A 17519-nucleotide genomic window follows, 5' to 3' on the forward strand; every position below is an offset into this window, starting at 1 on the left:
CAACGAGACCCCAAGTCATCACCCACGAACGGCCTCTCTGGCTCCTCATCAAGCTGCTTAACGGCCACGATCCCAGAGACTCAGAAACAAATCTAGAAGCCCAGCAGCTTTTGACAAAATTCCCTCCAGATTTAAGTGTTAAAATTTCGGAATTTCAAAATCACATGGCCTTACTGCAGTCACACGACATCATATGTTATTCATAACCAGCAATAGAACACAAATTGTCTACTGTTGCCTTTTCAGCAGATCTCAGTGTTGGGGTAAATCTCAAATAATAATGGTGGGTCTGGTGTCAAAATATTGAATGTGATCAAAGTAGAGAGAGAGTAATGTGCCCCACAGACAGGGAGGGAGTGGGATGGGGGTTTTTGGTGGTGGAGAATGGGCACTGGTGAAGGTACGGGTGTTTCATAGTATGACCGAGACTTAGACCCGAAAGCTTTTTAACTGCTCTCACGGTGATTCAATAAATAAAATTATAAAGAAAATGAAAAAAAAAGTAAGGTGGAGTTCGTTCACGCACACTTCATTCAGCTAATCAGTGGCTGAATAAATAGCAGTACTCCTACATAAAAAAAAAAAAACCAATTGCTTTTTATGCTATCAGATGGCACATTTTAAAGCTATTTCACATCAGTGAGTATCCCAAAGTTTGGTCGTACAAATTTTCACTGTTGCTCATAAGAAACATTGCCACATGTTCTATTTACTCCAGTGTGAGGTTAACAAGAGTGCCTCAATGTATACCTACTTCTATCTGTCCATGTACATTCATCCTTAAATGCATTCATATCATTTTATGAGTTCATGAAATATTTAATATCTATAATTTCTTATTCTCAATGTGTAGAAAACTAATAAAAACTTTTAGAGTGCATTCTTGAGGCAGAGATGGTAAATGCAGATTATAGACCACTGAACTTCTGAAACATACATTGACCTTCTTTATCACATATTTCATGTCAAAACTGACATTTGGGCAGAACACTCGTCTCTGAGGTCAAGGAATATCTTCTGCTTCAATTACTCAATTTATCTTAGGATTGAGCACGGTTAAATGTGCACTGACACTTTCCAAGGTAACCACACGATTCATGAGTAGCAAGCTGTCATATTTATAGCTCAAGCCTGCTGTGAAATATAATACATTCGCTGCATACTAAAGGTACCTGAGAATCAGTTGTGATTTGCAGGATTTGATCAAATATAGGAAAATGTGTTTATACAAGTTTCTGTCTTATATTGAAGGTCAACTGGATTTCTAGACCAAAAGCAACAAAAAGCTAGTCGCACAAACTAAATACTTATCCATCTGTCTCCTCCTGGAAAAGCCATAGATACTTAACCAGAGTCATTTACCTTTTGAACTTGCTTCCCCTCAACTCTGTTCACCCCCTCCCACTGTTCAATATCATTTTCTAACTTAACTGCTATTAAAGTTCACTCTTGACTGGTAAAAATGTTCCTGATGTCAGTAACAAATGCACCTACCTTTCGTGCATGTAGTCAACTCCCAGTAACAGCTGGATAAACCATTCTAGTATTTGACTTTCAGGAAAGGTTTTCCCAGCTTCCTTATATTCCTGAATTTTACAGTCAAGATCTCGACCCTGAAAATGAAACAGAACAACTCTTCATGTGGCTTTCAGTTAAAAATGCAGCATCATTCAACTAGAAAAAAAGGATTTACATCAAGCTCTCTCAATAGCAGCTCATACAGAAGTCACTGTTTACTTAAGAGGTAGTGTTTACTCCTGGTAATGATCCCAGGCAGGATATGCAGTCTCTCTTCTCCACCATTACTCCAAAAGAAAGTACCTCTATTCGAGGTCCGGAGACTTCATTCAGTGGATAAGGTGCATGCCTTGCAGAAGGCCGAGTGGGTTTGACAATCTAGCACTGATACCCACCACCCCATATGGTCCCGCAAGCCCCACGACGAGTGACCCCTGAGCTCAGAGCCAGGAGTAAGCTCTGAGCCAGGTGTGCCCACCAGGTGTGGCCCCCAAACCAAAAAAAAAAAAAGTAAAAAAAGTAAAGTTAATTTTTCCCAGCTCATACCTGGAGCCTGGAGTAACTGTTTTCTGGGTTCTGAGAGGGTGTGGTCAGCAAGCTGGATAGGTCCCAGAGAACAGCCCTCTCCCCATGTCTTTGCACCTTTAATTTCTATGACTCTACTCAGACCCCCAGATTGGCTCCCATCCTGTCCCTTTCTCATTCTCCTTCTAACACTCAATCATCTCTGTCCCTATCAGCTTGGTTCTTCCTGAGGTGAACAGTCACTGGATAAAATCTGTTTATGTAACGTCCCAGCCATGCTTATTGTTAACTCAATACAGACGCCTTCCAAAAGGGGTTCAATTTTTATATTACCTAAAACCTTGTTTTTGTTATATTATATCACACATTTCTATGTTCCTACATAAATCAGGAGTAACTTTCAATACATGTGTTAAGAGGTTCATGTAACTATAGAACCCAAGTAGATCACTGTCACACTGTCACTGTCCTCCCATTGTTCATTCATTTGCTCGAACAGGCCCAGTAACATTGTGAGACTTGTTATTGTGTTTGGCATATTGAATATGTCACGGGTAGCTTGCCAGGCTTTGCCATGTGGGCAGGATACTCTTGGTAGCTTGCCAGGCTCTCCGAGAGGGGCAGAGGAATCAAACTCAGGTCGGCCGTGTCAGCCGTGTACAAGGCAAACGCCCTATTGCTGTGCTATTGCTCCAGCCCAAGTAGATAGAAATTTAAAATATAAAGTCAATCCAATCCAAAGTACTAATATTAGTTGAATATCAAGTGCTGTGTTCCAATGGAACTAAATGACCCTACGATTGCATCTGTGGCCTGGCTGCCGCCCTGCAGACCCCTTTCAGACTGGCATGCCCTTAGGCCTCAGGATGACAATACCCCTTGGTTTTTACTTATTTTACCATTGCAAAGCCTCTAAATGCAGCCATACGGATTTACATGCAGCCCAAAGATAACAATTAGGCCTTGAGTGAGTCTCTCCTCCCATTTACTCGTAATAGGATCAGTAAGAGGACTAAATCAGGACTAAAATATATTCAGGACCCCAAATGACCAATAGCTAAAATTTCCTGTCGTTGTCTGGCATCAGACCCTCTCAGATTATAATCACGTCATTGCATTTCAACTACTTAAAAATGAAAGCACAGAAAGCTAAATTCTGTTCAAGAAGCCCTCTATCTGCTTCCGTTTGCCTTAATACTGAAAACTGAGAGAACACTGTCATAGGGTTCCTCTAAAGAAAAAGGCAGGTTAAATGCTACTCTGCTTGTCCTTTGCAGAATGCCAACAACACAAACCCATGGAGAACAGAGAGTGGCTGCCACTGCTGTAAAGAGCACCGGAGTCAACCACGAAGGCCCTCAGATTATTTGTAATAGAGCCAGGATCTGGATGCAAAGGCAAAGCGATTAGAGGTAATGAAACAATCAAAGAGAAATTACTTCTAATCAAACAATACCAGGTCAACAGACTAACTCATTTGCAATGCATATTTATTTTCTTTCCATGAAATATGCAAATGTTAGCCCAGCAGTTTCTCTCCCTGCACACAGGAAATGACAACTTCGGCCTCACCCAAACTCAATTTCCTGCTGGAAATTTTCTGGACCCAGGAAGACTCAGTGTATTGGAATTCAAAACCACAGCAAAGGGTCAGTGTCAAAGCAACTGTCTTGCAACCACAAGGCCTGGAATTTTATTCTTCCTCATGTGCTGAGCACAATTCCAGCAGCTCAGCTGTCTGGGACCTCCCAGCCAATACCACATTGTGCCAACTTGGTACAACCTATGCAGTTGGGTGTATTGGAGCACCAAAAACTAAGGTGTGTGACCACTAGTGAGCTTGCAGCTAAGTGTGCGAGTACCACAATTGAAGGGCAATCCCCAATGACACACCACAACTAAATGTGTGTCACCTCTGGTCATCACAAAAGCAGCAGCAAGGAGAAGGGGAAAATAAGTAAATTAAAATAAAGAAGACATGACTCCTGACCGCGTCGCCCATCTCATCCTAAATCCAGGTCAGCTCAGCTGCCAGCTCGCGACCCTGGGACCTCCATCTTTCCCTGCAGGACCCCAGGTGTCTCCCGAGATGCCTAGAGAGAAGCAGTTTTGAGCGTCTGCCCTGCCCTCTTCACTCCTGACCGCGGCGCCCATCTCATCCTAAATCCAGGTCAGCTCAGCTGCAGGCTCGTGACCCTGGGACCTCCATCTTTCCCTGCAGGACCCCAGGTGTCTCCCGAGATGCCTGGAGAGAAGCAGTTTTGAGCGTCTGCCCTGCCCTCTTCACTCCTGACCGCAGCGCCCATCTCATCTCAAACCCAGGGTTCTGTAGAGGCGTGGCCTCATCACAAGTGGGCGTGGCCTCAAGAGTCGGTGTGCCTTAATTTCCGGCGGACTGCAGGTTGTTTTCCCATACTAAGGAACCTAGTCCCCAAGGAATCTAGTTCCCAACCTACTCAGCAATATGAAGAAACAAAGAAAATCCCCAACACAAGGGGAGAACAACGAAAACAATCTAGAACATTCTGTCAATACAGCTCACCTAAGGGAACTCTCTGACATAGAATTCAGATACGAAGTCATGAAGATGTTCAATCAACTCAATGAAACAGTCAGAAAGACAGCCAGTAACACCACAGAAAAAATCAACAAATTACGAGAAGAAATGAGAGCAGAAATGTCATGATTAAAAGATTCCATAGATGAAATGAGAAACTCAGTTTATTCTCTTAAAAATAGAATGACCACAGCTGAAGAGAGAATCAGTGAGCTGGAAGATCAGCTGCACCAAGCCAACACGCAACAACAAACAGTGGCAAGGGACCTCAAAATGGCTCTACAGAGAATCAGAGTCCTAGCAGATGATTCCAAGAGGAACAATATTAGAATCATGGCACTACCTGAAGCTCAGGGAAACAATCTCAATGAAAAAAACACCGTCAAACAAATCATTGCTGAAAACTTCCCAGAGCTGCACAATGCAGCCATTCAGGTTCAAGGAGCCCGAAGGGTGCCAGCTAAAAGAGACCCCAACAAAAACACTCCAAGACATATCATAGTTAGAATGATCGATACTGCCGATAGAGACACAATACTGCAAGCAGCAAGAGCAAAGAAGGAAATCACATACAAAGGAGCACCCCTTAGATTCACAGCAGACCTATCAGAGGAAACCCTACAAGCCCGAAGGCAGTGGCGAGATATAGTAAAAAAACTCACTGAAATGAATGCTTCACCAAGAATACTCTATCCGGCTAAACGCTCCCCCAAAATTGAAGGAACGGTACACTATTTTATAGATAAACAGCAGCTCAGGAACTTCATAGACTCAAAACAAAACCTAAAGCAAGGCCTAAAGGGGCTATTATAAGAAAAGACAAACCCTACAACCACAACACACCCACACAGAAAGATGACACAAAACCCCATAACCATTCTCTCTCTCAATGTCAACGGTCTAAATTCACCAGTTAAGAGACACAGAGTGGCAAAATGGATACAGACAGAACCCAACATTCTGCTGTCTACAAGAAACTCATCTCAACAGCCAGAGCAAACACAGACTCAAAGTCAAAGGATGGAAAACAATCCTGCAAGCACACAACTCCCTCAAAAAAGCTGGGGTGGCCATACTAGTATCCGACAACATTAATGTCACCTTGAAATAGATTAGAAGGGACAGTGAAGGCTATTTTCTCTTCATCAAGGGATACGTACAACAGGAAGAAATCACACTCTTAAATGTATACGCACCTAATGAGGGAACAGCTAAATATTTAAAACAACTGCTAATAGATTTTAAGGAGAACATCACTACCAACACAATAGTACTTGGAGACTTCAACATCGCCTTATCACCTCTGGATAGATCAATAAGAACAAAATCCAGCAAGGAATTATTGGCTTTGAAAGAAGTAATAGAAGAGAAATGGCTTATGGACTTATACAGGGCTTTACACCCCAAAAAGAAAGAATACACATTCTTCGCCAGCGCGCATGGAACATTTTCCAAAATAGACCATGTGCTAGGACACAAAACATACCTCAACAGAATCAGGAAGATAGAAATAGTATCAGCCATCTTTTCAGACCATGATGCACTGAGGATAGAAGTGAATCACACAAAGACACGGAGAACCAAATCAAACACCTGGAAATTAAACAACTCGATGCTGAACAACGAGTGGGTCAGGAACGAAGTCAAGGACGAAATCAAAAGATACCTGGAAACAAATGAGAATGAAGACACAAACTACCAGAACTTATGGGATGCAGCGAAAGCTGTATTAAGGGGAAAATTTATAGCTCTGCAAGCATATCTTAAGTCGATAGAAATGATGCACATAAACAATTTGACCTCACAGCTCAAGACCTTAGAAAAGGATCGACAGAAAGAGCCTAAATCAGGCAGAAGGAAAGAGATCATAAAACTTAGAGCAGAAATCAACGACATGGAAAACAAAGAAACAATCCGAAAGATCAATGAAACCAAGAACTGGCTCTTCGAGAAAATAAATAAGATAGATAAACCACTAGGAACACTCACAAAGAAACAGAGAGAGAGAGCCCTAATAAATCGAATCAGAAATAAGAATGGGGATATCACAACAGAAACTAAAGAAATTCAAGAGATCATCAGAGACTACTTTGAAAGTCTGTATGCCATGAAACACGAGAACCTGGAAGAAATGGATAAATTCCTGGATTCCTACCATCTCCCAAAGCTGAATCAAGAAGATATAGAGTACCTGAATAGACCTATTCACATCAAGGAAATTGAAACTGTAATCAAAAGTCTTCCCAAAAATAAAAGCCCAGGCCCAGACGGATTTACTAGCAAATTTTTCCAAACATTTAAAGAGGACCTATTGCCAGTTCTTCTCAAGCTTTTCCAGGAAATTGAAAAAACAGAAACTCTCCCAAACAGCTTCTATGAAGCCCATATCTCTCTAATACCAAAAGGAAACAAAGACACCAAAAGAAAAGAAAACTACAGGCCAATATCCCTGATGAACACGGATGCGAAGATTCTCAACAAAATACTAGCCAATAGAATTCAGCAACTCATCAAAAAGATCATACATCATGACCAAGTGGGATTCATCCCAGGGATGCAAGGATGTTCAACATTCGGAAATCAATCAACATAATCCATCATATCAACAAAAGAAAAGATAAAAATCATATGATCATATCAATAGATGCAGAGAAAGCATTTGACAAGATCCAGCACCCATTCATGATGAAAACCCTTGCCAAAATGGGGATAGAGGGGACTTTCCTCAATATAGTTAAAGCCATCTACCACAAACCTACAGCAAAAATCATCCTCAATGATGAAAAACTGAGACCCTTCCCCCTAAGGTCAGGGACGAGACAAGGATGCCCACTCTCTCCACTACTGTTCAATATAGTACTGGAAGTACTTGCAATAGCTATTAGGCAAGAAAAAGATATTAAGGGCATCCAGATAGGGAAAGAAGAAATTAAGCTCTCACTATTTGCAGATGATATGATACTATACTTAGAGAACCCTAAAACCTCTACCAAGAAACTCCTAGAAACAATAGGCTTGTATAGTAAAGTGGCAGGCTATAAAATCAATACCCAAAAATCCATGGCATTCCTATATGCAAATAGTGAAAGAGAAGAAAGTGACATCAAGAAAACAATCCCATTCACAATTGTGCCCCAGAAAATCAAGTATCTAGGAATCCGCTTAACTAAGGAAGTAAAGGAAAAGTACAAAGAAAATTATAAAATGCTACTTCAGGAAATAAAAGAGGACATGAGGAAATGGAAAAATATCCCCTGTTCATGGATGGGGATAATCAACATCATCAAAACGGCAATACTTCCCAAAGCACTGTACAAATTCAATGCAATCCCTATAAGGATATCCATGACATTCTTCAAAGAAATGGAGCAAACACTCCTGAAATTTATATGGAACAATAAGCCCCCATGAATAGCTAAAGCAATTCTTGGGAAAAAGAAGCTAACTTCAAACTCTACTACAAGGCAGTAATAATTAAAACAGCATGGTACTGGAACAAAAGCAGAGCTGCAGACCAATGGAACAGAGTTGAATATACTGACATTTCCTCCCAAACATATAATCATCTAATCTTTGATAAGGGGGCAAGAAAAGTGAAATGGAGCAGGGAAAGCCTCTTTAATAAACTGTGCTGGCAAAATTGGACGGCTACATGCAAAAAAGTGGGCTCAGATCTCTGCCTAACACCATGCACAAAAGTAAGATCAAAATGGATTTGTGACCTCAACATCAGACCAGAATCCATAATGTTTACTGAAGACAAAGTCGGCAAAACGCTCCATGATATTGAAGCTAATGGTATCTTCAAAGATGTCACGCCACTGGCCGAGCAAGTGAAAACAGAGATAGACAAATGGGACTATCTTAAACTAAGAAGTTTCTGCACCTCAAAAGAAACAGTGACCAAAATACAAAGACAGCCTACAGAATGGGAAAGGATATTCACCAAATACACACTCGAAAAGGGGTTGATATCAAGGATATACAAGGTACTGGTTAAGCTCCACAAGAAGAAATCACCCAACCCCATCAAAAAATGGGGTGAGGAAATGAACAGAAACTTTCACAAAGAAGAAATTCGAATGGCAAAAAGGCACATGAGAAAATGCTCTACATCACTAATCATCAGAGAGATGCAGATCAAAACCACAATGAGATATCATTTCACACCACAGAGACTGGCCCACATCCACAAGAACAAAAGCAACCAATGCTGGCGCGGATGTGGCGAGAAAGGGACCCTCCTTCACTGCTGGTAGGAATGCTGGCTGGTCCAACTCTTTTGGAAAACAGTATGGACGACTCTCAAAAAATTAGAATTTGATCTGCCATTTGACCCAGCTATAGCACTCCTGGGAATATATCCCAGAGAGGCAAAAAGGTATAGTCAAAGTGACATCTGCAATTGTTTGTTCATTGCAGCACTCTTTACAATAGCCAGAATCTGGAAAAAACCTGAGTGCCCAAGAGCAGATGACTGGTTAAAGAAACTTTGGTACATTTACACAATGGAGTACTATGTAGCTATTAGAAAAGATGAAGTTATGAAATTTACATACAAGTGGTACTACATGGAAAGTATCATGTTAAGCGAAATGAGTCAGAAAGAGCGGGATAGACACAGAAAGATTGCATTCATCTGGGGAACATAAAGCAACAAAAAGGGAGACTAATACCCAGGAATGGCTGAGATTAGTACCAGGAATTTTGCTCCATGACGGGAAGGCCAGCCACACGTTCTAGGTGAAAAGGAAGCTCAGATAGAGAAGAGAGCACCAAATAAAGGGTGTTGTGAGGACCCTCCCAGGGTGGGAGAAGCATGCTAAAAGTAGTCTATAGACCAAACATGATTGCCACTCAATGCCTCTCTTGCAAAACACAGTACCCAAAAGAAGAGAGAGAGAACAAGGGGGAATACCCTGCCACAGAGGCAGGATGGGACGGGGGATTTGGGGGGTGGGGGGGATGCTGGGACCCGTGGTGATGGATGACGGGCACTGGTGGAGGGATGGGCACTTGATCATTGTATAACTGAAACCCAAGCACAAAATTTGTAAGCCTATGACTGTACCTCATGGTGTTTCACCAATAAAAAAATAAAAATAAATAAAATAAAGAATACATTAAAACTTGTAAAGTCACACCAAAGCCTTTGTTTTCTTCTCATTCTCCAAACTAGCTTTTGTTTCCCTTCTTTTTTTTTTTTGCGGGGGGGGGGGGGTGTTATACCCGGCGATGCAAAGGGGTTACTCCTGGCTCATGCACTCAAGAATCACTCCTGGCGGTGCTCAGGGGACCATATGGGATGCTGGGAATTGAACCCGCGTTGGTCGCGTGCAAGGCAAATGCCCTAACCTCCGTGCTATTGCACCAGCCCCATGTTTCCCTCCTTTTTAATCCTAATTAACAAAAGTGACTTTGGACCATATACACTGTACTATTTGTCTCTATTCATGGCACAAAACATTTGCTGAGGATAGACGATTATAGATGCTAAAAAGCAGACACAAACGCCCTTCAAGTGAAAGGTGAGCTATGAAGGTTTTTAGTTCTCCAACTCTAGTTTTCCTTTTCTATACAGGAGGACTCTGCCTAACCTCCCTCTTTCACACAAAAACCGAAAAATTTAAAGCAAAAAATCTCTTTCCAAGATCTCACTTTGGGTTTTTCAAATATAATAAAAACATCTCCAGTAGCAGAAAAATTGACTCATGTTACCATTTCCTTTCTTAGAGAAGGGAGAGGGAGAGAGAGAGACAGAGACAGAGACAGACACAGAGAGAGAATAACAGAAGAGAAAAAGGAGGGGAGGGTACAGAATGGGGAATGGAAGAGGAGGAGAGGGGAAGGAAGGGAAGGGAAGCAGAGGGGAAGGGAGGTGAAGGAAGGGGAGAGAAGGGAAGCCCCCCCAAAAAAACAACCGTCTTTACATTAGGGACATTCTTGGAGAAATGGTAGGACTGGTGTTGGAATACTGAATGCCTGTAACAAATCATCATGAACAACTTTGTAAACTAGTGTTAATATAAAGTGTAGGGAGAAAATGTACCTTTTAAATGTAAACTCCACAATATAGTAACACAGAATTGCTTTAAAAATTTATTAATGACAGGTTCTCGAGATTATTATTACCATAATGAGATCCAAGTATAAAAAAATAAAATTTAATATTCTATTTAAAATTTTATACTTTATGCTAAAAGTAGTCTATAGACCAAACATGATTGCCACTCAATGCCTTTCTTGCAAAACACAGTACCCAAAAGTAGAGAGAGAGAACAAGGGGGAATACCCTGCCACAGAGGCAGGGTGGGACGGGGGGGATGGGGGGTGGGGGGATGCTGGGACTCGTGGTGGTGGAGGATGGGCACTGGTGGAGGGATGGGTACTTGATCATTGTATAACTGAAACCCAAGCACAAAAATTTATAAGTCTATAACTGTACCTCATGGTGTTTCACAAATAAAAAAAATAAAATAAAATAAAATTTTATACTTTAAAATAAAATACAATTTTACTTTAAATTTACTTTAAATTTAAAGTGATATACTTTAAATTCCAGAGTTAAAAACATATGTGTAAAATGAGAATAGACATTTTATTATATTGTATTAAATGTTTTGATTTTCTTATTTACATAGGTTAAAATCATACAGTAATCACAAATTGACTTTTACTGATTTATTTTACTATTTCTTAAAATTTTGTTGGGATAAACAATATAAAGTAATTTGTTATGTTCCTAAGAGAGCAGGTTGGGATTGGGGGAGAAATGGAAATACTGGTGGAGTAAAGGTCACACTGGTGGTGTTGGAACACTAAATGCTTGAAACAACTGTATTATGAACAGCTTTATAAATCACAATGTTTTTAATAAAAATTAATTAAAAGAAAGAAAATATAGGGCAGTCAGTAGTAGGACTCTAAGTGAAATAGGAAAAGGAACTAGACTAAGTCCCCATCATCCTCTTGGTAGAACCTTGTATGTAGCACTGTCCTCCCATTGTTCATCGATTTTCTCAACCGGGGCCAGTAACCGTCTTCATCGTGAGACTTGTTACTATGTTTGGCATATCAAATACAACACGGGGAGCTTGCTGGGCTTTGCCGTGCGGGTGAGATACTCTCGGTAGCTTTCCGGGCTCTCCGAGACGGGCAGAGGAATCGAACTCAGGTCGGCAGCGGGGCCTGCATGCAAGGCAAATGCCCTACCTGCTGTGTTATCACTCCAGTTCGATCATATATTTAAAAAAAAAAAAAAACCTTTACATGTTGGGCCAGAGAAGAAGGTAGCACAGTGGCGAGGGCAACTTCCTTGCATGCAGCTGACCCAGGTTCGCTCCCAGGCATCCCATAGGGTCCCCTGAGGCCACCAGGAGTGATTCCTGAGTAGCAGAGCCAGGAGTCAGCCCCTGAGCCACTCATGTGGCCCAAAAACAAAGCAACAAAATAAGTTTACATGTTAAGGGCTGGAGAGAAGGCACAACCAAAAGAGCACTTGCATTGCCTGACAGCTGACCCCAGGTTAAATCCCTGTACCTCAGATGGTCCTCTGAGCCCCGTCAGGTGTGATTCATGAGCCAAGAGCAGGAGTCAGCCCTGAGCTCCACTGGGTGTGGCCCCAAAGCAAACAACCAAAAAAAATTTTTTTTTGAAATGTATAATAATGATTTCATTCTCACGCCTCTCGGCCTTAAGAAAATAAAATATTCTGGTTCTTAGTACAAGATTAAGCAATGGAGATGTTCCATCAACAAGATAAAAGAACCCCAAAAGGTTAAGCATGGAACAGTTCTTGGCCTCCTCAAATTACTCCCTAAAATTTTCATTTCCCATGTTTATCTATAAGAAAAACTCTTTCGTTCGCATTTACTTTGTCCTTTAATAAATACTTGTAGATATTTACCTTAGGGCTTAATTAAGGTATGCAAGGCACTCACAGATTAAGATACAACACACTCTGCTTTTATGTGGCAGAGAAAGATAATTTTTTGTGAAGCTGTCTGATTTTAGCTCAGCAATATGGAAAGCATGTACTACTTTCTCTAAGCCGTTTTCCAAGAGAAAATCAAATGTTTTTGATGAAATGTCACACCTTGGCTTAAAAAGTTATTTGGATATCTGTAGGCACATTCTTTCTTCCTTACTTTGTCTTTGAGAAATATTTAATGATGGCTTTTATTGCTAAAACAACTTTAATGAAAAGAGTATTGACTTTAACTTGAACCACTATAAATGTGGTCCTAAATCTATATTGCTGGCAGAGAAGTTTTTCTTTATTAATACCGCCTCTTGAAAGTTGCATGAAAGCCTTGATGGTAACTTCTAAGAACTGGGACATCTGTGACCCAGAATCTACCACTTGATGGATTAATGTTATCTCCCCCTCCCCTAAAGTTAATCAACATTAGACTGCCTTTGAAATTCTAAGTCCTAGAAGACATGAAGAACAACTCAGATACAGTGTTTATAACTCCAACTTTGATGACTATTTGAAAGTTTTAAATCCTGAAAGACTAATTCAAAAAAAATTAATGATCCATGCTCTTTTAAAATTAATAGCAGCACTGAAACAACTAGTTTATGAGATGCAAGGAAAGCGTTGTCAGCAGCCTGCATACAATGAAATTGCAATGTTCAGAGCATGTTCAAAGGCCAAAATAATCTTCAGACTTCAGTACAGGGAGGAGCTTGAAAACTTGTTCCATTCTACTCCGCCAGTTTAAGATTCAAAGATGCCCCTTATTTATTAACCAGGTGGACAGCATACTTGAGTACCTCTTCTTCATACAAGCTGTAAATATGTCCATGAAGTGGGTAGTGAGTTTAGCATGCATCAAAATTGTCCCAGTGATTTATTTAAAAGGCATACTGCCACCCACAGCAACAGAAACTCTGGCTCCATTAGTACATAAATGACCGAGGAATCTTCCTCCCCTTAGTTTGTATTGTTTCTGGTGGTTGCAATGATTAAGGAGGTCATGCACTTTGGCTGAATGCTCACAGGGCATTGCATCTTTGGTGTTCAAACACTTTACTGCAATGCTGGCTGGTGTTGCATATTTGATTGTGGTGCTTGTATAAACTAGGTTATGGTGTGCCAGAGACCACACTATGTCTCTGCAACAAAGATCCCAAATGGGCTGGAACAATAACACACGCCTTGCGACTCAGCTGACCCAGATTTGATCCCCTGCACCACATCTAGTCCCCCAAGCCTCACCAGGAGTGATCCCTGAGTACAGAGCAAGTAGTAAGTCCTGAGCACCACCATGTGTGGCCCAATGAAAAAAAAAACAAAAAACAACAGCAATAAAGAGGATTTTGAACAGAAGTGTCATGGGGATTGCACTTAGCTTCTCATGGGGCAGTGTAAGGGATCAAACTCATCACCTCAAGCCTGCAATGTGGGTGCTCTATCACTGAACCACCTTCTAGGCCCATATATCTGTGATTTTAACGACAGTCTAAGAGATTTTGAACAGGTTGTCCCTGCTGAAGGAAAAGTTGTTAGGTAATTATACAACTGGACAGTATAAGTCATATTTCACCTGTCAGTGGAAACCTTCTGTTCAACAGTCTGAATATCCAAAAGGCACAAAATGTACTAGAAAATGTCAGGGTTGAATAAGAATAATCTTATCACGACATGTTTTGAACAGCTGTGACATAAGAGAACATCAATAAATGGAGATGGATGGTACAGAAGGAGATCTTGTAATTATCACATAGAATCTGATGGCATTTTCTCTGAGTTCTGCAAGTTCCCTGTAATGAACTTCCTAAAAAGTGAGAGAAGTGTCAATCCACATATACTCATAAAAGCAAACATTTAAAACTCCATCTCCTAACACTTACAAATGCACATATGATCATGAGTTTAGTGGCAATCAGTTGAAAGTTTTACAGTGGAAGAGTTATTTTGCTGAAGTAAATGTATGTGGGTAACAGTAAGAAGGCTGAACTTAAAAAGTGATAATTACAGATGGAAAAGTAGCTCACAAGGGCTGGAGTACATGTTTGTCATGCAGGTTCCCTGGCATTCAATCCCCTGAACCACATGGTCTCCCGAGCACCACAGTGGGAGTAACTCCTGAACACCACAAGGGGTGCTCCACTGAAAATGTGAGCATGAAATAATGTTCCCAATTGCAAACCACTGGGATTTCTTTAAAAGCAAACTATCTTACATAGTGTTTTCAGATTTCAGTTTAAACAAAAGATTATATAAAGTCATATGTCAGGCAAAGCCATACTCCAAGTGAGGTAATTTCTGCTATGTTTATGAAATGCCTTATGTTAAATGATTAGTATAGTTCTTTTATTTTGCTTTTTGGGTCATACCCAGTGATGATCAGGGGCTACTCCTGGCTCATGCACTCAGGAATTACTCCTGACAGTGGCCAGGGAACCATATGGGATGCTGGGAATAGAACCCAGGTCAGCTGCGTGCAGGGAAACACCCTACCTGCTGTGCTATTGCTCCAGCTGCCGTTTTTTTATTTTGACACAAGCCATTTAAATTAAAATTTGTGATCTTTTCTATGAACTTCTTTTGTTACAAGGTTAAAGTATTTCATGGCTTAAACAATGAAAGTAAGTAGAATATACATCACGTTGATGCCTGTGTGTCCCTAAATCAGTGAAGTCCAAACTCAAGACCTGGCACAGAGCAGATTCAGGAAACTCTCCCTTATCTAAGGTGGTTTCTAGTTCCCTCCGTTTGCAAAAATCCCAGCAAACAAATTACTATGACCGCCCTGAAGTGAGGTCCCCTGGAGCACAGACCAGAAAGGATAGTGTTAGAGACCAACCACTTGTGTCACCCTGAAAGTACACGTTAAAGCCCTAACCTTCAGTATGATGGTCTTTTTCGGAGGTGGAACCCTCATGAATACAGTTAGTGCCCTTTGGGAAGATCCCAGAGAGCACCTCCTTACTCCCCCTAATGTCACGACACAACAACAACAAACAGTATCTATCAACCTGAAATCAGGTACCCACCAGACACAGGATCTGCTGGGGCCCTGATCTGAGACTTCCAGTCTCCCAAAATACAAGAATCAGTTTGTTAGGTCTAAGTCACCTCGTGATATCTTGTTCCAGAAGAACAGACTAAGAGAGATGATAACTCATCAGTGTCTGTGATGATTAATGCCCAAGGGGTATTGCTCACCCACAGACCATCAATTCTGGTTAGTGGCAGCCCCATATCTTCAGGACTCCAATCAGTAGTTCTGGAGGAGAGAAAGAGATTTGTCTCTAGCAATGTAACCAACACACGCAGCAAGTAGGCACAGAATGCTGAGTCAGCCAGCCTGGTTACCACACGTTATCGCCAAATTCACTTGCAAGAGTCTGAATCACAGTGGATTTCAAACTTGTAAAATGCAACTCACTTCCTAGGTTTATTTAAAGTTTTATGTAAGAAAAGGAAATTTTCAGGTTTTTTTTATATAGTACAAACAAATCCTTGGAAGCACTTGCTTGGGAGTTGCCATCGGCCCGATTAGTGTTAAAGAATCTGCAGGTTTCCTTCTTCTAGCTTGAATCCATCTAGTAAAGGCCAGAAGCCAAAAACTCAGAGAGGAAAAATCAGCCTCCTATCTAGAAAACAACTGGGGGTGGCGGAAATAGCAATGAGGTTTACCAACTATAATAAATAACAAAATGGATGAATAACAGCCCCACTGGGTGCAAAGCTCTGACAGTCACCATTGCCACATTTCATTATTTCAGATCCCAGTAATAAAACCTACCAAAACTCGTGCTCCAACATTAACTGAGGATCCCCGAAAGGGGTCCAAGAGATGAAATATTTGTTCAAAGAACCAATCTGAACAGGCATCAATGTGGCGCCTGAGTTGACACGCTTTCCACTACTTCAAATTCTACCCAACCTTCTGATTGAGAGAGAATAAAATAATCAAGATCAGCAATACTAGGTTAGGCTAGTGTGTCAGTAACTGTGTCTAGGACAGACAAAGATGCAGAACTCCTGCAATAAAAATCCATCAAAAACAGCAGCTGCTATGCTCTGTTATCACCACCAAGGGGGTGGGCACACCCATTATCTCATGTGGTTTCCTTTTGTATGTGGTAAGAGGATCTGGCATCTACTGTCTTGGCAAACCTTAGGGGTGCACATTTGATCCCCAGAACAAACTTGTTCATCTTCTAACAAAAAACACAGTCAGGCTTGATTGGTGAGGCTATGCTGAAATGTGTGCTTAGTTTAAAGTAGCATATTTGGTTATTTGGTTCAAGGTTGTTGATAAAAACAGTAAAATGAAACCTACTACTGCATATCCAGAGAGAGGTCTCTCATGGAATGCTTGGAAGGTAGGAACCATAAACTTCTTGGTTGACTCTCTTAAATATAAAGGGGCAGGAGAGGAGAGGTACCCAAGTAAAAGAGGCAAAACGAACAGCTTTCCCAGAGCACAGGTTCTGCTTCTGGTCCAACCCTAGAGGAAATACAACACTCCAGCCATGTTACTGACAGGTTATGATTCTCCATCAGCAAAATCAACAGAAAAGTTAGCAAGAATTCACTTCTCCTGGGAAAAGGATGGTACCATATTAAAGAACACAGAAGGCAACTGAAGGAATCCCCTAACTGAAGCTGGACCAGTTTAAAAATCAAAGTTTAATCACGGCTTACCACCCCTATATTAAAGGGAATACCTACTGCAATACCCAACCTGACATAAAGAAAGAACTGGAACACAATGCATACCTGGATAAAGGAATGGAGTTATAGTCTTCCCTCCAAGAGAATACCAATTAGTATGCTAGTCAAAAGAAAGGAAATACATAATTACCATTTATTATACAGAGTATAGTTTTAAGAAAAAATGCTCTAGGCAACCACAGAATGGTGCTAAAATCAGTAGGTGGAAATGTGAGGAGAAACCAA

At 41.0% G+C, this 17519-nt stretch overlaps 1 protein-coding gene across 3 annotated transcripts in view; it reads right to left on the minus strand.

The window, feature by feature from the left end:
- NEK11 (NIMA related kinase 11) overlaps positions 1 to 17519 on the minus strand; it is a 237654-nt gene that overhangs the window by 160726 nt on the left and 59409 nt on the right. For all 3 annotated transcript variants that reach the window (XM_056129480.1, XM_056129479.1, XM_056129478.1), the window contains exon 3: positions 1495 to 1613. In XM_056129480.1, the coding sequence (XP_055985455.1) occupies positions 1495 to 1613 (119 nt within the window). The remainder of the gene's footprint in view (positions 1 to 1494; positions 1614 to 17519) is intronic.

The sequence above is a fragment of the Sorex fumeus genome, unplaced genomic scaffold, assembly GCF_029834395.1.
Source record: "Sorex fumeus unplaced genomic scaffold, SorFum_2.1 ptg000072l, whole genome shotgun sequence".
Taxonomy (NCBI): Eukaryota; Metazoa; Chordata; class Mammalia; order Eulipotyphla; family Soricidae; genus Sorex; species Sorex fumeus.